Raw genomic sequence first — 25810 nt, 5'->3', positions numbered from 1 at the left:
AGCACCTCAGTTAAAGTTTTCTAAATCACCTAAATGTTCAATTTTCAAGTCTAAAAGGATGAATTTGAATTTCCTTTGATTTCCTTTCTATTTCTCTTTATTTTCTCTAACTTTTTCTTCTAGCTCTCATGAAGAAGGTTTCTCATTAACATCCTCCGGGTTTCTCCATCATTCTCTCTTTTGTTGTAGGAAGTAATTAGCTTAAGTCACTAATTGTTTCATTAGCTTAAGTGACCAAGTTTAGCTCAAACTAATGATGTTCAGTCTTTAAGAAAAATAGAATTTATTGAGTAATTGTAGTTTAACGATCTTGGTTTAACTTAAACACTTCACTTAAGATTTTTTAAATCACCTAACTGTTCAGTTCTCACGTCAAAAAAGATGAATTTGAATTCCCTTTGATTTCCTTCTTATTTCTTTTTTCTTTTCTCTAACTTTTTCTTTTAACTCTTAAGAAGAAGGTTTCTCTCTAATTTTCTCCGCCTTTCTCTATCATTCTCTCTTTTGTTGTAGAAACTAATTAGCTGATGCCACTAATTGTTTCATTAGCTTAAGTGACCAAGTTTAACTTAAGCTAATCATGCTTAGTCTCTAAGAAAAAGGGAATTTACTGAGTAATTGTAGGTTAACGTTCTTAGTTTAATTTAAACACCTCATTTAAGGTTTTCTAAATCACCTGAGTGTTTAATTCTCACGTCCAAAATAATAAATTTGAATTCTCTTTCATTTTCTTCCTGTTTCTTTTTCTTTTCTCTAACTTTCCCTTCTAACTCTCAAGAAGAAGTTTCTCTCTAATTTTCTATACCTTTCTAGATCTTTCTTGTAACACCCGCCTCCTTAATTAGCTGTTCATTCTGTGGTTGTCCCTAATTATGTGTTTATATGCGTATTCTATGTTTATCTGTGTGTTAAGTGTATCCTATGTGCTATATGCATTATGTCTTGTTTGACAGATACGTTAATTTATGAAAAATACCTGTTTGATTCACTAAATTGTAAGGTTACAGACTAGATAAATTAATCCAAGCCAAGTAATTAGATAGTTTATATATATATTTGAAATCAAGAGTGAAATAACCTGAGAGAGAGAGAGTAAGAGAGAATTCTAGAGACTCAAAGAGAAAGAGAGCGATTAGGGCAAAACCTTCACCAAACTAACTCTTTAAGGTAAGAATCCTTCCCAATTTCTTACATTTGAGTAGTTTTCATCTTGTACCCATGGAATTTAAGGAGAAAATGAGGGATTGGGTAGTGTGAGTTATGTTAAAGACCCTAATAAGAGGAATTCTCCAAAGCTTAGATTATTCAAACTTACTCACTTGGTCTTGCATGGCATTTACATGTTTCATTTCTTGTTTAGCTTGGGTTTTGAGTTTGATGAAGGAATTCTCTTGGAGTTTTTGTTATCCTTCTCAACTTCAAGTTTTGATCTTGTATTTGGGCTATGAGTTTTGTTTTAAAGGTATGATCTTGGTTGGAAGGTAGAATTTGTTCATTTACCTTGTTTGAGTCAGTTTTGAGCCCCGTTTTGCACAAATTTGGGTTTGATTTTTGGGAATTTAAAGCTCAAAAACAGAGTAGAATTTTTAGTTCTGGAACACCCAGAACCGCATGTATAGCTAGGAGGACTGTATGTGCGAGGAGATGTGGCGCATGTGCGGCGATGAGGCCCACACGTGCGAAAAATAGAGGAGGAAAAGAAAACATTATGAAATAAATGCACTGGCTAGCATACATGCGGCGCATGTGCAGTGAGAGTCCCGCACATGTGGCCAGGGTACTCCGCACGTATGGCGGTTTGGCTGGTTCAATTTCATTTTTCTGCTTCATTTGTCTCTCTTCCGGGCCTCCATTAGGATGGTTTTCATATGTAGTTGACATTCTTTTGCATTGCACAAGCATTTAAAAAGAATAAGGGGCGATTAGATCAACCAATTATTAAATAATAAAAACAAGTAGTTGGTTATAACCGATTAAGTGCCTATTTGTTAAAACTTATAAGCTGCTTATTTTAGCTTTTGGCTTAATTTAAGCTAGAATGTTCTGTTTGGTAAAAATTAAAGCACCAGATTATGGCTCAGAAAAAGCTATTTTGAGCTGAATTTTAGAAGTTGCTCCGGAGATGCTTATAGATTACAGATTAAGCGCGCAACTATTTGGAGGGGCATGAAATGACTTAAATGCCCCTTTAAAACTTCGACAATTACGATTATGCCACTATATAAGCCTTCTTTTATTGCCCTAGCCCACGGAAGACGATCCTCCACATCTCTCTCTTTTCTCTCTCTCTTCATCACTCTGTCTCTCTCTCTTTCGCTCTGTCTCTCTCTGTGCTACATCCATGGCGCCGGTCGATCTCAATGGCGATGGAAGCCTACATCCGTCGACAAACCCTACGGCCTCTGGGCCATGGAAGCCCCTCTCCACGACGCCGAATGGCTATCCTCCTACGGCCTCTCCTACCCCATCTTCACTACCGTCGTCAACAAACTCAAACCCTAGCACGATCAATCTCAAACCCTACATCCATCGGTGACGATCTGAACCCTAGCGTGACCGATCTCTTCTCTCTCTCTGCTCTTGTCGTCGCCGGCGTTAGGGTTTTCTGGATCTAGGGTTTTCTGAATCATTTTTTTTTTAGGTTTTCTGTGTTTTTTTTATATATAAAAAAATAATTAATGAATAAAAAATAATAATTGACGTTAATTAAGCCATTAATTGACAACTAATTAATTTATAATGAAAAAAAAAATTTATACTAATTGATACTATTAATAATTTTAGTATTAATTTATGGTAATTAAGCCATTAATTGACACCTAATTCATTTATAATGAAAAAATGAACAAAATATACTAATTTATACTATTATTAATTTTAGTATTAATTTATGGTAATTAAACCATTAATAGACACCTAATTCATTTATAATGAAAAAATGAAAAAAAATATACTTATTGATACTATTAATAATTTTAGTATTAATTTATGGTAATTAAGCCATTAATTGACACCTCATTCATTTATAATGAAAAAATGAAAAAAAAAATATACTAATTGATACTATTATTAATTTTAGTATTAATTTATGGTAATTAAGCCATTAATTGACACCTCATTAATTTATAATGAAAAAATGAAAAAAAATGTACTAATTGATACTATTATTAATTTTAGTATTAATTTATTGTAATTAAGCCATTAATTGAGAAAAGAAAATATTAATATTAACATTAATTGATAAATAAAAGAAAAATTAATTGATACTAATTATTAATATTAATATTAAACATTTTTATATCATTGAGACTAATTAAGAAAAGAAAAAAAATAAAAGAAAAAAAATTATAAATATAAATATTAATATTAATTGATACTAATTATTAATATTAATTAAGAAAAGAAAGAAACAAGGAAAACAAAAATAAAAAAATGTATCAATTAAGAAAAGAAAAAAGAAATAAAAGAAACAAGGAAAAAAAAATTATTAATATTAATTGATACTAATTAATAATGTTAGCATTAATTGAGACTAGTTAAGCCATTACATTTTTATCAAATGTATCAATTTTTATATAAATTGATACTAATTATGTTAATTGAAAAAAAAATGACAAAATTATTATTTTTATATCATATAAGGGTAAAAAGGACAATTATACAAAAAAAAGTTGTTTTACAACTTATTTACCAAATACTACTCTGCTGCTTAAATCTATAATCCCACAGCTGCACTAAACAGATTAACAGTTTATGTTCACAGCTATAATATACAATCTGTTAAGTTATAATCTATAATCACTTTCCCATAGTTCAAACGGAGCTTAAGTGTGCTATGCTTGTATCTGTCTATGTAGATCAAACGTCACGTCCCAACCACGTAATTCGTGGAGCCAACTGTGAGTAACACTGTTGTAAAGATATGTTTAACTTAAGTATTTTATTCCTTGTTTTGGACATGTTTTGTCTTATATTTATCGAATGATGATCTTATTTACTTACACTGTATTTCGTGGCATCCTTAGCATCTGTCTATATTGTTATAAAGATCTCTGTTAGTTCCAATTTCTGGAACTCCTGTTTATTATGTTGATGGCCATCACCTTTGATTACCGGTCTTTATGACCGTCTGTCCGGTCTTTAAGACTGCCTGAATTAGTTTGCTATGGGATGTGCCACATATACATTTATGCTTTCTGTATGAGATAAAGATCTGTTAGGTGTATGACTTGTTTTACATTAAGGACATCATTTAGAACCTCTTTACATTGCTGTTATTCACTGGGCTCTAGCTCATGTTTGATATATGTATATATGTAGGTGATCCAGAGGACGTAGTTGCGGCGATCTTGCCTCAATTTTGTTAAGCTATCCTTTTGTGCCTCACAGCGAGGTTTCTATCTATTGGAGCGTTTGGATGGCCTAGTGATCACCCCTTTTGTGAATCACTCTCGTGCTCTGGTTGAGTTGCACTGGAAATATATCTGTGGTTGTTGGGATGTCATTCTTTCTTGTTATTTGTATTTGTATTTTGACACTCTTGTCCTAGCTTGATGCGCATATGTATATACATAACAATGCATTTTGTGTCATGTAAATTTCACAGCTCGTTGGACGTTATATTTCCGTTAGCCCCGTTTTTCTGATGTGTTCAAAAAAGCCTTTGTTAATCATGGATTATTGGTCGGTCACGATGCTAAACCTATAAGGGCGAGTTTGGGTTGTGACAATTCTCTTTTTTATTGTAGGAACTAATTAGCATAGGTCACTAATAGTTTCATTAACTTAAGTGACCAAGTTTAACTCAAACTAATTATGCTTAGTCTCTAAGGAAAAAAAAAATTATTGAGTAATTGTAACTTAACAATGTTAGTTTGACTCAAGTACCTCACTTATTTTTTATTGTTGGAGAAGAATGTGGAACATTATTAGCATTTAAATATGAGTTTTACATATTTGGACTAATTATATTTTATATTATTTAGACACTAAAAAAAGTGTATGAACAAATTCATTTCCAAAATTTGATTAAGCCTCAACCCTTTTAATTCAAAAAAATCCAAACATATCTTTAAGATTTTGTTTTTATTTATTATTATTATTTTTTATATTTTCAAATTTTCTCTCTTTTTGTTTTTGCATAAATTACAAATACACCTTTTGAGATTTGCTTAAAATACGAATTATTCCATATGATTATAAAAATTATATCTCACCCATGGACTTTTCAATTTCACAACAAATTATCTATTTTATTAATAAATTATCAAGATTTTTTTTGATAGGTTATTAATAAACTATAAGTTAATTAGCAATTTTTAATGATATCAAAAATTTATTTTAATGAATAATGTAAGTAATTTTGTTATTGTATAGTAGAGTAATTAGAATTTTTTTTTCAGTTAATTTTGTTAAATAAAAAATTCTAACAAGAAAATATTTTTAATTTTCTAAACTACATATGGTAATTTATTATTTAAATAAATCTCAAGAATTTGTAATTTATTTATTTATACATATCTTTGAATGTGGTGTATCATATGCACCACTAATTATACAATTTTTTTTTTAATTATGATATTATTTTAATTATAATTTATGAAATCTTTAGTTACGTTTCATGTTATTTTTGGTAATGACATTTTTTTTTTCCTTTTTTAAGTATAACTCACTATAAATTATGTATTTTTTTTTTTTTAAAATAATTATGACTCGATCTCCGCCCTCCGGACTTGAACGCTTGACGAGCCCACCATCACCCACCAAACAAACCCCCCAAACAATTTTCTTTCTTTCCCTCTTTCCCTCTCGTCTCCACATCTTTTTCCCCATCGATCCATCGATCGGAGCCGAGTTTCTCTAGGTTTTCATTCTAATCCATTTCAAAAATCAATCTTCTTTTTCGTGTATTTGTTTACCATAAACACATTCATCACAAGATTTGGTTTTTAATTGATTCATTACTATTGTTGGATAGACTTTGTGTTTAGCTGAGAAGAAGAGAAGATGTTAGGGATTGCAAGGCAAAGAATCGCCCTTAGAGCCATTAATGCTTCGGTAGGACCTAAAACTTGTTAGCATGTAATATGGAATGTTTATGACAACTTTGGTTTATATGTCTTTTTTTGACTGTGTAAGATTGTGGAGCAGTCGTTGCTGGGGATTCGAACTCAAACCCTACTTCATGCCTCTAGGAGTTTCTCGTCTACTGCAAAAGAGGTGACTTCATGAATTTATGATATTTGTGATTTTATATTTGAATTTTTGAATGGTTGATGATGGATGAGAAAACTTTTTGGACAGTTTGATGAATGAGAAAAATAGTTCAGCGGGTTATTGGATGTGGTAGTTACACAAAGGTTATTATTTAAAAAAAAGAAAAAAGAAAAAAAAAGAAAAGAAGTTCACACCAAGTAGGGTGTACACTTTATATAATACTAGAAATGGTGATGCGTGTGCATAAGATCGTTTTCTTTCAGCAAAATAAGATTGTGAAATGTATGCTTGAATTTAGAATCTGAAACATTTTATGAATCTGAAAAGATCAAAAGTTAAAAAAGAAAAAGAAAAACAGAATTTGGTGCATAATTGAATAATGGCGTAACTGCTGTTATAAGGGCCCTTGTGGCTAATTTTTGGGGGAAAAAAATGTGACATAAACACCATCTTTGGTGTTTGCTTTGTATATAGTATAGAGGATAGATAATCGACACATGTATAGTTGCGTGTGCACATGAATTAAATTTCAGGAAATAACATACCATAGCAAAAAAATTAAAAAATAAAGTAAGAAGAAAATGACATTGTGTAAGGTGGTTTATGGTTAGAGTTAGTTATGTTGGTCGTCTATAGGGAATGCTTAAATTGGAAATTGTAAATATATGCTAAGAAGCATGGACACTGGCATGCGACACAATACAGACATGCTAACATGCTAATTTTCAAAACATACAGAACACGATACGTAGGGGACACGTGAGAAATATATAATTTATATTTATTGTATGTTATATATATGAATATATCATTCAAAGACAATAAAAAATGTAATATAAAACTAATTCTTATAAATTTATATGATTTTTGTTTTATTATTGTATCAAAAGCTGTTTTGTTCAAACTTATAACTAGTTTCGCATGTGTCTAATAGATGGACACATGTGTTTAAGCGATAGACACGCGTGTCTTTCGAGTGTCTAAAGAGTGTCCGGTTTTTAAAAAATAAAAATAAAAATAAGACACGCTTTGAAGAGTGTCGGGGAAGTGTCCAAATAGTGTTGGTGCCCAACACGGACATGACACTGATATGTCACCTTCTTAGAAGTGTCCGTACTTCTTAGAATACGTGTGAAAGGGCTTTTATGGTATCATTTGCCACTTCCTTTTCTGTTGTTTTAACATACTTTCTTGTTTCACCTAATTGATGTGCAAGTCATTTCTCATTCATTCTCTTGTTCTTTATTTTGCATAATATACTGGCAATACTTGAAAATTAAGGTCCTCAAAATTATAAAGGTTCATTTTCTTTTTCTTTTTTCTTTTGTTTTTGTTTTTGTTTTTTTTCCCTTTAGTTTTTCATAACAAGATGCGGCATAGGCTCTCATTGTAGTAAGTTGGTATTGATTGGATTACTTATTAGAGTTTCTTGGCACTTGTTTTTACATGTAGGAGGTTTTCTTTCTTTCCTGTGTGTGTGGTGTAGGTGGTTTGACCTCTGTTATCAGAATCTTACGATTCGCGATTCGATTCACGATTCGATACGCAATTTTTGCAAAATCGATACGAATCTATGAGTGAATCTATTTTGGAAGTGAATCTCTAGTGAATCGCACGATTCACAATCGATTCACGATTCGATTCACTTTTTACGATTCATGCAATTTTTAAAATTATTGTGTTCGACATATTTTCGACTCATTTTTTCCATCTTTTTAGTGAAAATGACATAATACAACTTCTAATAACATTTAATACCAAAATAATCAACATATATATATGATTTGTTGTTATTTTAGTGATCATGGTGTTTTTTATAGGATCTAATCAGATTCAGTCAGACTTAACATATTTTTAACATTTCTTCTCATTTTTTTCCCCTTCAAAAAATTGTAATATATCTTCTAAAGATGTTTAAGATTAAAGTTGTACTATGAATTATCTATTATTATTTTATTAAATTGAATATCACATATGTGAAGTCAGTTATACCTTTTAAAATGTTTTAGGCTTTAAAATAAAATATCCTAAATAATCCTTTCTTATTATTTGTTCACTCTTACTTAGAAAAGTATATATGCTTATTGTCCAAATATCAATATCATTGTTAACTATTGTTACTTTAGAAATTAATAGTTTGTCTATTTGGTTTTTATCTTTATTAAGAATGATTGATAAAAAATATCTAAAAAATAAAAAGAAAAGGTAAGATTGTGATTTTGTTGATTTAAGTCTAACTATTTTATATTCATAAGATATATTTAACATCTAAATGTGTAGATATATATTTTTAAGTAATTTAGAAAAAGTGACCGAATCTTTACGATTCACGATTCGATTCGATTCGCGATTCGGTACGAGACCATTTCGATTCACGATACGAATCTCGATTTGACAACTATGCGTTTGACATATTAGACGCATAATATTGCTTATTTAATTTTTTTTGTCTGATGTCATTGGAACTGCTGATTTCTTGCAGATGACAGTGCGAGATGCTTTGAATTCTGCACTTGATGAAGAGATGTCTGCAGATCCTAGAGTATTTTTGATGGGTGAAGAGGTATTTAAGAAGCTTGATGGGAAATATATTATCAGGCTTGTTGATATGTTTTCCATGTACTGACATGGTCAATGCTTGATTGTTTCTGTTACTTTTATGCAGGTTGGTGAATACCAGGGTGCATACAAGGTTAGAAATGCTTAGCAAGACATAAATTCAATATCTTCAAATTTGGAGTCATATGCTTCTTTTCTGTAAAACTTACTTTCCATATTTAAATTTGTATTAGATTTCCAAAGGTCTTTTGGAGAAGTATGGTCCTGAGAGGGTTGTTGATACTCCAATTACAGAGGTTGCTCCTTATGTCTGAAAAATAATTTCTTTTGCTGTTTTAATTGTACTCTTATAATTTTATTGTTCTTTTTAAACTTTCTTAACAATAATGCTGAAATATACTTTTTTTTTTGGTTATAATAAAATTTATGACTTTGAACTTTTGAATCAATATTGAAGGCTGGCTTTGCGGGGATTGGAGTTGGTGCTGCTTACCATGGTCTGAAGCCTGTCATAGAATTTATGACGTTTAACTTCTCAATGCAGGTCAGAGTTTATTTGTACAAGCTTTTCCCTTCAATTCCTTAAGGCATATGGACACAAATTATCAATCTGATCCTGAAGCTTTATTAGTTATGCTTTGGAAGTCTCCAAGTGGTGTGTTGATGTATAATCCATCTCATTATTGTGTCACCATTATGATTCCATTGCCCTCCAATGCATATGATATGGAAAAGGCATTTTTTTTTTTTGTTTTGAATTTTAGGTTTGGAATCTCTTAATTAGTGCCTTGATTTTGTATCACCTTGTGTGATAGTTGAACTGGATGTCTTACTGTTAAATAAATGTAATGACTCTGTTTTGTTTCATTTTCAAAATCTAAAAACTAATTTGGCGGGGGGAAAAAAAAAAAGAAAAATCAAAAACACTATTCTCCTTTTTGTGGTGAAAATATTTTTTTGGTAATTATTTTTATCAAACTAGTTTATAGTTTTTCAAAAATAAAATAATAAATAAAATTCAGAAAACAGATTTTGAAAATATCAAACTATACAGAGTAAATAGGATTTAATCAATTTATCTTGAGTGGTCATTTTAAAGGAGGGAAACTGATTTGTCACATGTTTTGTTTCTAAAGGCTACATGATGTCATTAATGGCCCTTATTCAAGTTAAGCATCCATGTATCTGTCACAATTCACAAATTACAATTCTTGGTGAGCACTTTTTATATATATTTTGTTTTTTTCATAATTTTTTAGGCAAGTGTCAGTTAGTTTCTCACTTAAGTTTTACCCACTACGGTTATGCAATTTGTCCACTAGGATGCTTAAGGAATTAGGACCTATATGGTGAACAAAACCTTAAGGTCATGTTTGATTCACAAGATTAATAGTGAAGTATTAATAATCCAATTAAATTAGTGTGGTATTCACTATCCAATTGGATTAATATCCATTGGATTAATAATCCCACTACTACCCCATTACTAATAATCCTACAAATTTGTTGGATTAATTATCTATTGGATTAATAATCCTAAACCAAAGTATTAAAACAAACATAGGATAATGGGACCCACGGATTAATAATCTCAATCCCATGCTCTAATCCATCCAATCAAACATGCCCAAAGTGATCAAAAAGTTACTGCTGTGATTAACAATAGTCATTGCTTTGTTTAATTGTTGTTTAGGCACCATCTAGCTTGTAGGACTTGCACTGGCCTACAAAAAATAGCCAGCATGTTTAAGTACCACTCTTTTAGAATGCGTAGGAGGATAATTGGTTTGTGATTTTCAAAACCATGCGTTTCTTGCTTAATTGTGGGACCAGGGTTGGGATAAAAGATTCTTCTTGGGCCATATGATCTTGTTTGGTATCTTGCTATACTGCTGTTTGATGCGTAAGATTAGAGATGAATTTCTTGAGGCTGAAATGGAGGCTGGTTGTATCTAGAAGTTAGCCAGGCTAATAATGAGGTGCGTGGTTTAGCCAAGAAGCAAATTTCTTGCAACCATTTAGAGGGCACTTTGAGACTCCTTCAATTTTTTTTTTAGAAGGGGGTTGGTTTTTTTTGTTATGTTTTACTTTGTTGTGGTTGTTTCCGTTATTCTGTTAACTTGTTTATTTAATTGTGAGGGAAATTCCATCCTTCTATATATATAGGGGGTGTTTGGGAAGCCTTGAAAGAGGCTATTTTAGCCTCAAATGGGAAAATAGCCAAAAAGCCTCACCAACCATTGATTTTCAAAAAAAATAGAAAATAAAAAATAAAAAAATAAGGTCAAAAAGCAACGGTTGCTGCAGCAACGCAGCCTACACTGCCACCAATAGTGTAGGCTGCAGACAGATTAAATTACGATATTACCCCTACACAACAATTTTGGAAAAAATAAAGTCAGGGGCAAATTTGTCATTTCAATTTAAACATCATTTTAAACACATTTTTCAATACAACAATCAACCCAAAAATTTAACCCAACTTCCCAAACACAAACTAAAATAGCCTATTAAAATAGCTAAAAAGCCAAAAAGCCTACTAAAATAGCCACTTCCCAAACGAGGCCATAGTTTTTGTTTCTCTAATGGTAACAGAGTTTCTTGTCAATGATGAGCAATGGGAAAGGTTGGTGTGTGTCACGACCCTATCTCGGCCCAAACAGGATAGTGTAGCGACCGGCCAGTAGTCTTTGCCTACCCGAGGCCTAGCTAGACAGAAAGAAAAAAAAAGAAGAAAAAAAAGAAAGGACTAGTAGTAGATGGGGCGAATAAGTGGAAGCATTACATTTATTAGTTAATAAGTCCATTTAGAGCAAGTGCGTAAGTAATGAAATGAAATGAAACAATCAACTTCTTCACTAACTTCTTTAAATATTTCTAGAGTGTACTTAGCTTACAAAAAGGGCACAACTATCACAAGTCAGTCTATTCTTCTTACAAGACTAATATTTACAATGCCTTCTCAAACTCTTACAAACATAGCTCCAAACTATATTACATATTCAAAACCTCAACAAATCAAGATTTTTTCAGACTTGTTCTTCTTCTTCACCTACATAATAAGAAGTATGGACACGGACACGCGACATGACATGAATATGACACGGACATGCCGACACGTCAATTTTCAAAAAATACAAGACACAACACATGGGGGACACGTATGAAATATATAATTTTATATATTTAGTACATGTTATATACATGAATATGTCATTCAAAGATAATAAAAAATACAATATGACACTAATTCCTATAAATTTATATGGTTTTTGTTTTATTATTGTATCTTAAGTTATTTTGTTCAAACTTATAATTAGTTTCATATATGTTTAATCAATAGATATATGTGTTTAAACGATAGACATGTGTGTTGTCCAAGTGTCCAGGTCTTTAAAAAAAAATTTAAAAATAGGACATGTTTTGAAGAGTGTTGGACACATGTTGGGGAAGTGTCCAAAGAGTATCAGTGTCTGACACGGACACGACATGGATACGTTTTCTTCTTAGAAGTATTCGTGCCTCTTAGCCTACATAAATATAAGGGAGGGAGGGTGAGGCATAGCCCAATGAATAGTATTATAACAAAATGGTGCAATGAATGAACATCAACGGTTTTTATGATACAATAGCCATTCGTGTTTATAGTTTCAGCAAGTTCAAATGAATTTCCTTTCAAGACTTACATTTCAAAACATAATGACAATATGCATTGATTAGAACAAAACAAGACATGGAAATAACTTGCCCGGGTACGGATTAGATGAATAAACCCACAGGTGGCAAGGGAGATCTCAATCATACCGCTACTAGCACGCTTATTGTCCCCTAGCAGCTAGTACTAATCCGAAGGATGCTATCTTTATACATTTGATAAATAACATAACATAGGATATTCATTCATATTGAAGCATTTCAAAGTAAATTGAAACATAATACAAGTTTTAAGTTCTAAAACAAGAATTTAAACATGACTTTGCAATACTCACCTTAAATACTTGAAAACAGGCTGTTAATCCACAAGACTTATTGGCCCACAAATTATAATGAAACAATGCTAATCATTAGTACAAGGCTTAAAATTATGCAAGATTGAAGTGATTGGCTTAATTTAAGAATCCCTCTCGTCAATCTATGTTGAGTTTTAAAAAAATTAGGTTCTAAAATCTTGTTTGGAAACCATTTTATACTTGAAAACAAGTTTCAAGTGTACTATTAGAAAATGGGACAGAATGGTCTGGGATAGATTATCCAATCTGTTGGAAGAATGGCAAAATATTCATGAATTGATTGGCCCTCGAAATTCAGCTATAGTCATGTTTTAAGGTCCAAACATGAAATTCACAATTGTAGAGTCATGAGAAATGAGAGAAGAATTCTGTGAACTCCAATTTAACACAACTTGAAACTATTTCAAATCAAAAGCTTGCATTTTAATGAAACAAACATCTAAAGTTATATATATATATATATATTTTTTTTTTTGTTCTCATTTTCTTTTCAAATCTAACTTCCAAACTCATCTTCTCACAATCTTCTTCATAAATCTATTTTTGATATAATTTCTTCTAATTAAATGATTACAGAGTGGGTTATGTAGGAGTAATATTTTTACCTTGATTCAAGTTGAAAACTAGTTTGGATCAAGATTTGAACCTTCTTCTCTTTTCTTCTTTTTTTTTTTTTTCTTTCTTTTCTTCTTCTTTTCTTCTCTTTCTTCTCTCAGGAATTCCAGCAGATTCTCTCTCTCTCTCTCTCTCTCTCTCTCTCTCTCTCATTTTCTGGTTATTAATTTGAAGGAGAGACACTTTTCTCTCAAGGGTTTAACCCTATCCTAAGGTGCTTGCTTGAGCTACTTGCTTCATCTACTAGCTTCACTAATCTCCCTCGTTAGTCTAATTAATCAAGCTTAGTCCTAATCAATCAATCTAATCTTAACTAACTCAATTGATCTTGCTAAGTCTAATTAATCCTACTTAATTATCACAAATCTTGATTAAGTTTTGGTACAATACATAGGAATACTAAACACATTAGACCAAAGTTATTAAGCACCTTGATTAGGGATTTGAACACCTCATGGCATCCCAAATTCAAGCTGAAAGCCATCCCTAACTCTTAGTACTATTTAAGGAGCTTCATACACTCAAGGGTTTCTAACCATGCCTTGTATTTTCTAAGTTCTCATTCAAGCAAATCATGTCTAAACTACTAGTGCAATGCAAGGAAAATAAGCAAGGATAATGGATCCTCATGTCATGCAATGAATGCTTTGGGTGTTACAGTTTGGCCATGTTTAAATTGGTGACTAGAGGTCTGTTATAAAGTAGCTGTGTAACAGCTTGTTTGTTGGGTTTCAATGAGGCCTGTATCAGTCAAAAAAATTATTAAAGCATAAGTGTTTACATTGAATGGTAAATCACAATTTAACACTTCTGTTGTTATTATCTGTCTTTTCTTTTCTCTTCCCTCTAGGGTTGATCTAGCATTACTCATAGCTTTGTTGAGTGTCTGGACTCAGTTGTCGATTTTGTTGCAGGCAATTGACCACATTATTAATTCTGCTGCGAAGTCAAACTACATGTCTGCTGGTCAGATGCCTGTATCTATTGTTTTCAGAGGACCAAATGGTGCTGCTGCTGGAGTTGGTGCTCAGCATTCCCAGGTACATTTTCTCTTATTTTATGTAGTCAGTTTGTCATCCTGAGAGTGTTTTGGCATAGAGATGGTTACCCATCATCATAGTCTTGTACTTCACACTAATTGGTTACCTGATCATTTCCACACCCACCCCCCCCCCCCCCCCCCCAACACACACACACACACAAGAAAAAAAAAAAAGAAAAAAGAAAAAAGAAAAAAGGAGAGACTGAATTTACCTGGAACAAAAACATATGTTTTGTGAAATATTGATCATAATTAATCTATTTGGCAATGGCTTTTTTGGCTAAAATAGTCAATAAAGACAAAATAGGCTAAAATAGCCAATAAGACAAAATGTCATATCTAAACTATAATCATTTTACTTTTTCTCTCATAACCACTAAATCAACTACCAAAAAAAAAAAAAACACCAAACTTCCCAAACATAACTTTTTTAGCCAGGGCTAAAAAGCCAACTAAAATAGCATACTTCCCAAATGAGTATTAAACCTATTACCTTGAGTAACTCTATTCTTAAGGGTGGTTTGGGATGATTTAAATAAGTGTACTTTTTGACTTTTTATGAAATATGGGTTGGGTATAGGTTGGGTTTGAAGGGATGTGATAGAGAGGTGATGTGACTTAAATAAGATGAAATGATTTAAATAGGATAGTGACTTTTTGTCTTTTTTCATGGATGCCAAACCAGCCCTTAGTCCTATGTTGTAATTCAATATGAAATGACTTTTTTAACACTAAAACAACTTTTAACTGTAACTGAAACAATGTTGATTCTTTTGGAAATTGCACTTTCACACATTTGACCTGAACATCTTCTATGATGTAGGGCAGCACTAGGAAATTTGAAGTATTGCTATCCCTGACTGATTTTACAGTGGGAAAGTTTATAATAAGTTTATGGATTTATGATTTTAGAAGACGGAAGAAAGCTCGTGGGATTTGTGGTATGAAAAGGGTTAACATCAGATTAATTTTCAAAGTGACATGTCACATGTTGCTGCTTTTGCAGAATTGTGTTGTGGGGATTTCTGAATGGAAAATATTTAAGATATCGAGTGTTTGGTTAAGGACTAAAAATGCAGGTGAAAAGGTGACGGATGACTAGGGCTCATCACAGCAAAATTTTGGGACTCAATTAGTTATATTTGGGGCCTCTGAACAATACCCTTGTCAACTTTGTTGTTTTGGGGCTTCTTAGCATTAAGTCTTTGATAGACAGAAGGATTGGGCTTAAAAAGCTGGGGATTTAGGTTTGAGAAAGTGTTTTTTAAGGTCTGTTGCTAGTTAAACAAGTGTGATACTGAAGGTAAGAAAGAGGAGGAGAAGTATCTTGGACTCTTAAGGTCTTTAGTTTTCACCCTTGCATGGCTTAAGCATCATAAAAGGTACAGTTTCACAATTGTTCAAACTCATGTCTTATTGAATATAAAGCTTACAAGAATATATATATATATATATATATAAGCTGCAGTATTTCTTTTGCTTTTTGTCTAGGACTAAGCTTAAAAATAGGAATTATGATCTTTTGGCTATTAAGTATCTTGGTTACTATGACTATCCTAGGTAAGTAATGAAGGCCAATAACACAATTTCAACCTCAAGCAGGATCCATGGACGGCTAGTACATCCCTGCCCTAGAAATCTTGAATTAGTAAATTATCCCTGAGTTAAGTTAATCAGAGGCATACTGATTAAGTTAGGACCAAGGTTCTGAAAAGCGGTTGCGGTCGCCGTAACGGTGGCGGTGACGCGGTTGCGGGGTGTAAAGGCCGTAGTGTAACGGTTGCGGTAACCGGAACCGTGAATTTTTTTATTTTTTGCACAATTTGAAAAAAACTTACCGATACGCATATTTTTTTTCCATGATCATATTTATTGAGTTAAAAATAAACATTGATCAATTTTTATAAATTTTAAAGTATGATCCAATATATTTCATATTTTTAAATCACTATAAACTGAGTTTTTTACATTTTATTTTAATAATTAATGATTTTATATTTTACAAAAAATCAATCACTAACTATTATATATAAGATAAATAATGACAAATGTAAAAGAATAAATAAGAGCCTAAATATATATATATATATATACATATTTTAACCCAACCAAATAGATAATAACCACACTTATTATTATTATTATTATTTTCAAACAATATATAGATAGACACACACAAACAAAATGGTTTAGTGATAGCAGCTGAATAGAATAGCATACATCTTATAGTTTCAACAAATCAATAATATGTTCTTCATCTTCCCTCTTCTCTCTCTCTCTATCTCTTGCTCCTCTATTTTCTCTCTTTATCTTCCCTCTTCTCTCTATCTCTCTTCTCCCATTTTCAGCTTTTTTTTGTGTTTTTTTTTAAAGAAACAGTTTGGAACCGTTACGTAACGGTGCGTAACAGGCCGTTACGGCTGTTACGGCACCGTTACGACCGCTACAGCAGCCGCTACAGCCGACGCACCTGTGAATCTCAATCACACTGCAAAAGCGGCCGTAACGGGTGGCGGTAACCGCCAAAACCGTTACGTAACGGCGTTACGTAACGGTTGCGGCCGCTTTTTAAAACCTTGGTTAGGACTCAAGCAACTACCACGGTCACTTTTGTAGGTAAAAAATGATTCTTGATGGATGTGGGGCCTATTTTTGTCTATCCAATCAATACTTATGGCATCATTCTGTTGCTTGACGGGGTACAAAGGGCATAACAAGAAGTTTTTCTTAATATCCAATGGAATATTTAATAAAAAGTGGATATTCTTATCTGAATTCCTTGAGGCTCAGGCATGCGTATCACATTCTCATGATCATCCTGACTTGAGCTAACCTGATTGATTTAGGAGTCTAGAAGTGCATTTAGAATATGTATTAGGTAAGAAAATTTCTATGGAGTATAAATTGAGTAGGTGAAAAACTGTATGGATTTTAGGAAATTGATGACTGAAAACTTCTATTTTCATTTTCAAAGAGAAGGATCTTAAATTCATGATCGGTGACCTGGAAAAAAGAAAAAAGAAAAAAGGAAAAAAGGAAAAAAGAAGAAAGGGAAGCGGAAATATAAAAGATATGTTTTGAGTCAACATACATTGATGTGTTTCGGACATTACTTTTTTTCAGAAACATGCTTCCTTAATACGTGCACTGGTTGGGTAGTTTAGTTCTTTGTCTTATCATTAGTACACTTGCTTATTTTTTAAATTGTTCTGAAACTAATTCACCATTTTAAATCTTCATGCTGTGGTTTTGTGCAGTGTTATGCAGCATGGTTTGGTTCTTGTCCAGGATTGAAGGTGTTGACTCCATACTCATCAGAAGATGCTCGAGGCCTGCTAAAAGCTGCTATAAGGGACCCAGATCCTGTTGTTTTCCTTGAAAATGAGTTGCTGTAAGTTGTTTAGGTGCATTTTGATTTTATTGAGTTTGGCTTACTTAGCAAGACTGTGGTGTGGATGTGATGTGCTGCAGATATGGTGAGTCTTTCCCTGTTTCAGCAGAAGTTCTCGATTCCAGCTTCTGTCTTCCAATTGGGAAAGCTAAGGTACTTTTTCTTGTGACATTTTGATTCTTTCCTGTCATTGATTACTGTCTTCCTAACTTCCAAATTATTAACAGATAGAACGTGAAGGAAAAGATGTTACTATTACCGCTTTCTCGAGGATGGTTGGTTATGTTCTCAAGGTTTGTCATTCTTTCTTCAAGTGGGGGAGGATTCTATTTTGATTTGCTATGTTATTTAATTTTCCTTTTCAGTAATGCATATGATGCATCAGGTTTCCATTTTGCCTGCAATGAGTGAATGTCTTTGTATCAGTATAAAGAGAGGAAATTGTTAAAGAAATCCTAGTGCTGCCTCCTATCACAAGCAAGCACTCACAATGTCTGTGTGTGTGTGACAGAGAGAGGGCTGTGCCAACAGCCCTTAAGACTACCTGTCCAAAATGTTAGTATTACTTTTCTTTCCCTGCTTGCAAGTGGGGGAACTTGATTATGAAGAAGCCTGGACCACTTCAGAACAATTGATGCAATGACAGAACATACCAATCTTCTTACACATGAATTTCAATGTCTTGACATATTTACCATGGGCATTGTTTGCCCCAAATGTAACACCTAAATCACATTTTAATCAAATTGGAGCCTTTCTGTTTCATGTACTGGAATCTAGATTTACATATGGTAGCTATGATGTCATGAAATGCACCTTTTGACTGTTGACTGTCGGAAAACTTAGTTTAAGGTGCCCGAATGCATGGCTTAGATTAGTGCTATCCATAACTACACATACTTCTTTTTAGCCAATGACCATTTTTAGTGTGTAAAGTAGATAACAACATCCATGAAGAAGGTGAGGGAATCTTTCGTATTACACATATCATACCTTTCGTATTACATATATCATACCTTTCGTATTCCATATATCATACCTTAATCCATTGGTCGCAGGAGGTTGCCTTTGCTTGCATTTTATGCATATAAACTACACGTTCTTGGTTCAATTTTGTAGATCTTCCTTTCTTTTGCCTTGCATTTCTGAAAAGGAAACTGTGGTGGAAAGTTCAATTGCAGATTGAATGGCTTTTTTGGTGAATTTTACACATATACTCTTCTATTTCATGGATTTATCATAAAAACCAAATTTGCTTATTTCCTGTTGATTTCTCCCAGTTTTTCGATCGCTAATTTTTATTCGTTCCTTATTTCTTTCTCTTATGGAAAGTATTTAAACTTAAATTGCTAGTTTTCAAGTTTATTCTGTTTTCCTGATTGGGAGTTAACTTTGTATTATATTCAGGCTGCTGAAATTCTTGCAAAGGAAGGAATTAGTGCCGAGGTAACAGTCTAAAAACATACTTCCCTTCCTGGATTTGGGAAACCAGATGTTTAAAAGTATTTGACTGTCATTTCCTAAAAATCTAGGTGCTTTCTTTTTTATACAGGTTATAAATCTGCGCTCTATTCGTCCACTTGATAGATCCACAATCAATGCTTCTGTCAGGAAAACCAACCGACTTGTAACTGTTGATGAAGGATTCCCTCAACATGGTGTTGGCGCTGAGATTTGGTTATCATCTTTTCACTGACACATTATCTCTCTCCAGCGTCTTATGCTTGCAGATAAAAAAAATAAATAAAATCTTATCCTTCTCTTGATTGTACATACGAATTTTACGTTATGTTGCTTTTTTTGACAGTGCATCTGTTGTGGAGGATAGTTTTGAGTATCTTGATGCACCTGTTGAGAGGATTGCAGGAGCAGATGTTCCCATGCCTTATGCTGCAAATCTTGAGAGGATGGCCGTCCCACAGGTTTGTGTCTTAAAAATCTCTTTGCTTTTTGCTTTGAAGCAGTGTGCTGTCAGTGGATGTAGACAATTTGATATGAAAAATACCAAAAATGGTTTGAAGTTTAAAAATCATCCATGACGGTATTCGCCTATAGCTCTTCCTCATCAGTGGATGCATAGTCAGTTATGGTTTTGTGGGAAGCAATTTCAAGAAAGAATAATATTTAATTTCCCTGCATGAAATCTTATATGTTGCAAATTAATAAGATGTGGTGATTGGGTAGGTGCTATTGAACCCCAGCTAAATCCCGTGTCTGAATTGTGAAAGAAAGATTTCTCAACTGTTTCCAAATTGTTGTTCATTCTCTATTTAAAATTAAAACTGCATGATATTGAATATAAACAAATATTGAGTTGCCTTGTAATTTTTCGTGAATCACTCTGGGTTGTCTATTGAACAGATTGAAGATATTGTACGTGCAGCAAAGAGAGCCTGCTACAGAAAAGTTCCAATGGCTGCAACTGCGTAGATTTCCCTTAATCATCTTGTTTTTCTCCCAATAATTTTGCTTTTGTCCAAGTTATTCTTTGTCCACCTTTTGAGGTGTACCCCCTGATAAGGGTTGGGTCGGCACATCAAGTTTCATTGACAAACATTTAAATAAACTTTTGTTCAGAAAACTTAGGGGTTTTAGCTTTTCTTGTCTCCATTTTGGTAATTTACCACGATGTGTTATGGAAAGTGCAGTGTTTATTGTCCTTATTGCTTGAACTTGAAAAGTGTATTGTAATTTGATATTTGAATGGTGCACGTGGTAGGTCGTCTGATGGACCGACCTAAGTAATGTGTAAGAGACAGACTTAGATCTCTAAGAAATGTGTATACAAGCCATAATAAGGTTTTGGTTTGTATTGAGATTTAGCCTGATTTTGTCAGTTTGCTCTTCCCACTAAGATTACAATGAGGTTTTACAAATGAAAAAGTGGGAATGTCTCTCTATCAGGGCCACATGGATGGTGGTGATGTTGAAGATTTTTGCGCATTTATAAGCTAGTTTATTAGCTTAAAATAAGTTTTTAAATAAGCTAATATTTAAAAAGTTAGTTCATTTGTCATATTTTTGACTTTTTAATTTTTCTAATGATTTTTTAAAGTGACTTTAAGTTGGATGTTTTGGGGGGGAATGGAAAGCCAAATGGGCTTTGGCATTTGGCTTTTAAGCTAAAATTGGCTTAAAATAGCAGCAAATTAGAGTTGTCCAAATGAGAAGTAAATTTTACCAGTGAATACTTGTGACTTAGATCGTCTTGAAGACAAATGCCGCAATATCGTTAAAACCGTAGCCACAAGCTATGGATCCTTCATATTGGCCACTATAGACTCTAGATTGTCCCAAAGTGCTTCTCAATTTCTCGGATTTGGGCTAGCGTAGATCACTGAGAGGATCCAGTCATGGTAATTCTCTTTAGATTTTAGCATGAATTGCCTATGTATTTGCCTCCAGAGCTTTCACAGTAGCTCAAAATTGGTTTCAAAAAACCCAAATACCTCCACTTCAACCTATTAGATCTACGTGTTGAGGTTGCAATCCTAGATTGTTAAAGAACAAACCCATGGAGCTTAACTCTACTTTGGTTTCTATCAAGATGATGATTGTTGGGTTGTGAGTCTTCATTAGCTCTCTCGAATTTCTTTTGAAAGCCTTGTTTCCCACATCTCAGCAATTCCAGACTAGTAACTGCATGGAGAAGAGTTTGGGTAGTTCGGGAGGCTATTGAAATCAGGCGTCCCCATGATTTTCCTTACTCTTGTGCAGTCCATCACCATTGACCTCGTGGATCCTACCTTTATGGTGAGATTCGCTGTCGTAAGGGCTCGTCAAGTCTTGATCAATCTCTGGACGGTCTCCTATCCACCACTCTACGACGATTAAGTCAATGACTTCTATCTTGTGATCTATGGTGAGATACACCATGTCGCAACTTACTCTGTTGAAACAACTTTGGGATTGCCATGATTTTCCATTTTGTTTGGATTCTGCAAAGCTGAGGTCGTTCCTTCCTCTGGTAATGCAACTATCAGCTGCTTAGAACTAGACTTTGAGAAATCAATACCACTCATGCTTGCTATAGGTTGGATGTCACCACCTTGGGACTCATTTATCTCTTCTGAGCTGTAATGATGTCTTTCATCAACTGTTCCCAATGGGGTCTCGCTTCTGTCTACATCAGCTGTTTGTAAGCAAATGAAAGGATTCTAAGAGGCTACTTCTCTGCCTAGGTTCCTCACCGCACCTTATGTGAATGCAGCCATCTGTTCGGTGTTGCAAGCCACCCAATCTAATCTTTCAAGCGTATTTGCTACTCTTGTCTACCATTTTTCCATGTTAGGTGGGGACTAGAACAACCTAGATCCATAAGTTTACACATATTCATCCTATTCAAAAACTTACGCAACCCTTAATTTAGTTAGTTGAGAAGCTTCTTTTCTCGTCTTGAGAGGCAAAGTCATTGAAATCGTCTGCAACCAACCATGGTTCTTGCATATTGTCCGCCATGAATTCAAGATATTCGTGGAGAGCTTCCTTGTTCCTCGAGTTTGGGTTGGCATATATTGCCGACAGGATCCAATCTGAGTAGTTTTTCTTTTGAACTTTCGTGTGGATGACTTGGGTATTTGCTTCAAAAGCTCTAACAGAGGCACGAACCGGGTCCTAGATTCCTCCGCTTCTCACAATCGGATCTACATTAGTTGAAATCATGAACCAAGGTTATTGAAAAGCATGCCCATTGAGTTTAACTCAACTTTCGTTTCCATGAGAACAATGATTGAGGGGCTGTGGATTTTCACTAGTTCTCTCATGGTTTTTTTAAACACTTCGTTTCCAACATGTCTACAATTCCAAATCGACAACTTCATGGAGAAAGAGTTCGAGTAGATTGGTAGCGGGACAAAGTCAAGAATTTTCATGATTTTCCTTACTTCCAATCAGTTGCTCTCCACTAAACGCATCGCATACCTTGACAATATTGCTCTTGATGTCGTATAGACTTATTGAATTTGGTTCCATCTCCAATTGGGTTTCTTCTATCTAACATTCTACACCAATTAAGTGATAGGCTTCGTTCTCTAGATCCAGGGCAAGGTAAGTTGAGTTGTATTTCACTCTATGGTGGATTACAGTTGGGGGATCCATTTCCATCTTCTCTAGTTAGCTTTTGTGACTCTTGCACTTTCTCAACAAGATCCCTAATGGTTTCTTTGCGTTTGGAAATAGGTTTTTGTTCCTTCTATTCTGTTTTGAGGACGTGTACCTTCCTTGGGAAGGTTTAAAATAACAGAGTTACTAGGGTACTCACCTATGACAGTTGATAGGTGCTGAAATGTATGCATTAAGGCCCCTTAAACTACACTAGTTACGTCCATGTCAATTGTAATTTGATAGTTTTAATGAATCTGCCTATTATGCAGGTCCATTGTGCTTTTGAGATAAAAGTGTCTAATCAAGAGAATTAAAGGACCAAAGTGCGGAGCTAATTAAAGTAAGCAACTCCAAGTTGGAGTGTCACGGCACAATGTAAGATTGTGCACAATCATGTGAGTTCGAGCGCATACTTAGGTGTACGAGTACGAAATAATTTTTTTGTATAATCCTGTTGATCAAGTTTGCATTTCTCCAAATGTTATCGCTTTGCTACCTGAAAACACATGTGAGCTAGTCGGCGGGTGTGTGTCAGAAGCCCTTTCGATGCCTAAGTCAGTAAGTAAACAATAGACAATAAGCTTTATGTATTTGTGAGTAAGAATTGCAATACCTGGATATAGGTGTATTCATGAGCTTTTAAAGATTCCGCTTAGCACAATTCTAGTAGAACTCTTACTCTCCCAAGGACAATGCCTATCCTGATAACACTCTACTCACTGCCAACCAAGTGCGATGGTTTAAACCCTTTACTTCGGCTGTCGATTCGGTCAACTAAGCTAACTTCGCTTGGCTCTGCTCTTAGCAGAACCATGATAACCTCAATCAAGATGGTGCTCTGTCGAGCTAAACTTAGCTCGGTTTTCTTCACTGGTACTACCTCGGTCCGCTACAGGACTACCTTTAGACAGTTAGGTCCACGCACCAGTGACACATCTGACTGGCTTGGTGTCTGCCGGCCCAAGACCGTGCTATCCAAGCTCTTACTTCGGCCCTTAGCTCAGCCCAATTTAATCACATAAATTACCTTCTCACTAGAGATGTAAGAAAAATCGAAAAAATCGACCAAACCGATTGAACCGGACCAAATCGGTTACATTTGGTTTATTTTTTTAACAAGAATCGGTCTGTGCAGTTTTTAAATTTGATTTTTTTCGATTTTTGATTCGATATCAGTTTTAAGCACCTTGTGCACTGATTTAAACCGAAACCGATCGCTTCAACATATATTGTATTTATACTATATATATATATATGTAATCTAATAATATAATGATATTAATAAGTATAATAAATTATTAACCTTATCATCTTTATAACCTAAGTTTGTAAACTCTTATTATATATAATCTTAACTCTAACTCATTATTCTTGAAACCTTAATATTTTCTAACTTTTCGTTGTTTTTATTTTTGTTAATTTAAGACTTGAAAGTATGTATTAAATGAATGGATTGGATATGTTTGAAATGGTAGGTAAATAACTAATTTAATATTTTTATATAGATTAATGATTATATTTCAAAGTGGCTCAAGTTTGAAAAATAGTAAACAGATTAAATCTCACCAAACCAAATCATTTCAATTGGTTCGGTTCAGTGTAGTTTGATAGCAGAGGCGGTCTGTATTGATATTCAAAATAATAAAACCAACATTATTGATTCGGTATAATTTTTTACTTAAATATCGACCGTACTAAAACAATTACATTCGTACACATACCTATAAATGTGAAGTTTTGAAGCTTTTGCAAAATTTGAGATTATCCATGTGTGCTTGGGCGAAGGTTGTGGTGTGCCCGTGCACACACCGTATAGAATAGAGCCAAGGTGTACCCGAGAGCAGCTCGTGGTGTGAAATCTAGACCAAAAGAGGAGATGAAAAGGGACAAAGTATAAATAGGACTTCTCAACTTTGGTTTTAGGGTTCTAAATATTGGATTGGGCAAGATACAGCTTGAAGCTAGAGAGGGATTTCCACAATCAATCCATGGCGTTCTTCTCAACCATTATGGATTTTACCTTCTTCATAAGTGACTAAACTCTTATCTTAGAATTGAGATGAAACCTTAGTCAAGTAATGTGTATTGATGTATTAATGTTTTAGTTTTGATTTGATTTGGATAATCATTGTATAACCTTTTAAGATCTTTTATTCAAGCAAAGTTTTATTCGATGAATGTATTTGATTTCTGTGATTGAAAGAATACATGGCTATGCAATTGTTTTCTTTAGGAGAGCTTACTTGTAGGTCCTAATAAGTAGACTTATTGTTCAATAAGTCCTATGATAATTAATGACATTTTTTCATCAAACACTACAAAAAATGTCATTAATTGTTAATTTTCAGTGACAGTTTAAAATTTTTTGTCACAAAAAGCGTCTCTAATTATAAGTTTTAGTAACAGTTTAAAAAAAATAATCACAAAAAGTCACTAATTTTTAACTTTCCGCAATAATTTGAAAAATTTGTTACAGAAAAACGTCAGTAGTTGTAAGTTTTAGCGACAATTTATAAAAACGTGATTAAAAAAATTCATTAATTGTCAATTTACTAGGACTTATTTTTAAAAAGACTTAATGGGAATTAAATCAAACTATTAGGACTTATTGGTAATTTACCCTTTTCATTATTTGTATACACACACCGTGAGATGAGTCATACCTAGGGAAGACAAGTCGTGTTGTAACCTTAGTTTAGTGTAGACTGCAATGTGAATAGACATATCTTCTTGCTGATGATATTGGGGCTTATACTCATAATACATCACCATTATTCATGTCAATGATCTATTAGAATTCAATATATCGATTATCATTATGCAATTAGTAGTGGATTTGAAATTTTAGGAATTTCTCCATCTCAAGACAAACTT

At 33.5% G+C, this 25810-nt stretch overlaps 1 protein-coding gene across 2 annotated transcripts; it reads left to right on the top strand.

The window, feature by feature from the left end:
- Positions 1 to 5698: 5698 nt before the first annotated feature.
- On the top strand, positions 5699 to 20414 carry LOC114317106 (pyruvate dehydrogenase E1 component subunit beta-1, mitochondrial). Of its 2 annotated transcripts, none has more exons than XM_028263799.2 (15): positions 5699 to 5863; positions 5978 to 6057; positions 6139 to 6219; positions 8699 to 8779; positions 8882 to 8908; positions 9009 to 9071; positions 9233 to 9319; positions 14315 to 14440; positions 17700 to 17833; positions 17914 to 17986; positions 18061 to 18126; positions 19241 to 19279; positions 19386 to 19510; positions 19641 to 19755; positions 20195 to 20414. In XM_028263799.2, the coding sequence occupies exons 2-15, from the start codon at positions 6007 to 6009 to the stop codon at positions 20261 to 20263; spliced, it is 1137 nt and encodes a 378-aa protein (XP_028119600.1). In that variant the 5' UTR covers positions 5699 to 5863; positions 5978 to 6006; the 3' UTR covers positions 20264 to 20414. The 2 variants fall into 2 exon arrangements, with proteins under 2 accessions (XP_028119600.1, XP_028119602.1); XM_028263801.2 differs by having other exon boundaries at positions 5702 to 5863; positions 6151 to 6219.
- Positions 20415 to 25810: the final 5396 nt, after the last annotated feature.

The sequence above is a fragment of the Camellia sinensis genome, chromosome 15 (assembly GCF_055761805.1).
Source record: "Camellia sinensis isolate YWXY chromosome 15, ASM5576180v1, whole genome shotgun sequence".
Taxonomy (NCBI): domain Eukaryota; kingdom Viridiplantae; phylum Streptophyta; class Magnoliopsida; order Ericales; family Theaceae; genus Camellia; species Camellia sinensis.
The sequence above is the reverse complement of the archived record's forward strand: the minus strand, read 5'-3'. Positions and strand labels throughout refer to the sequence as shown.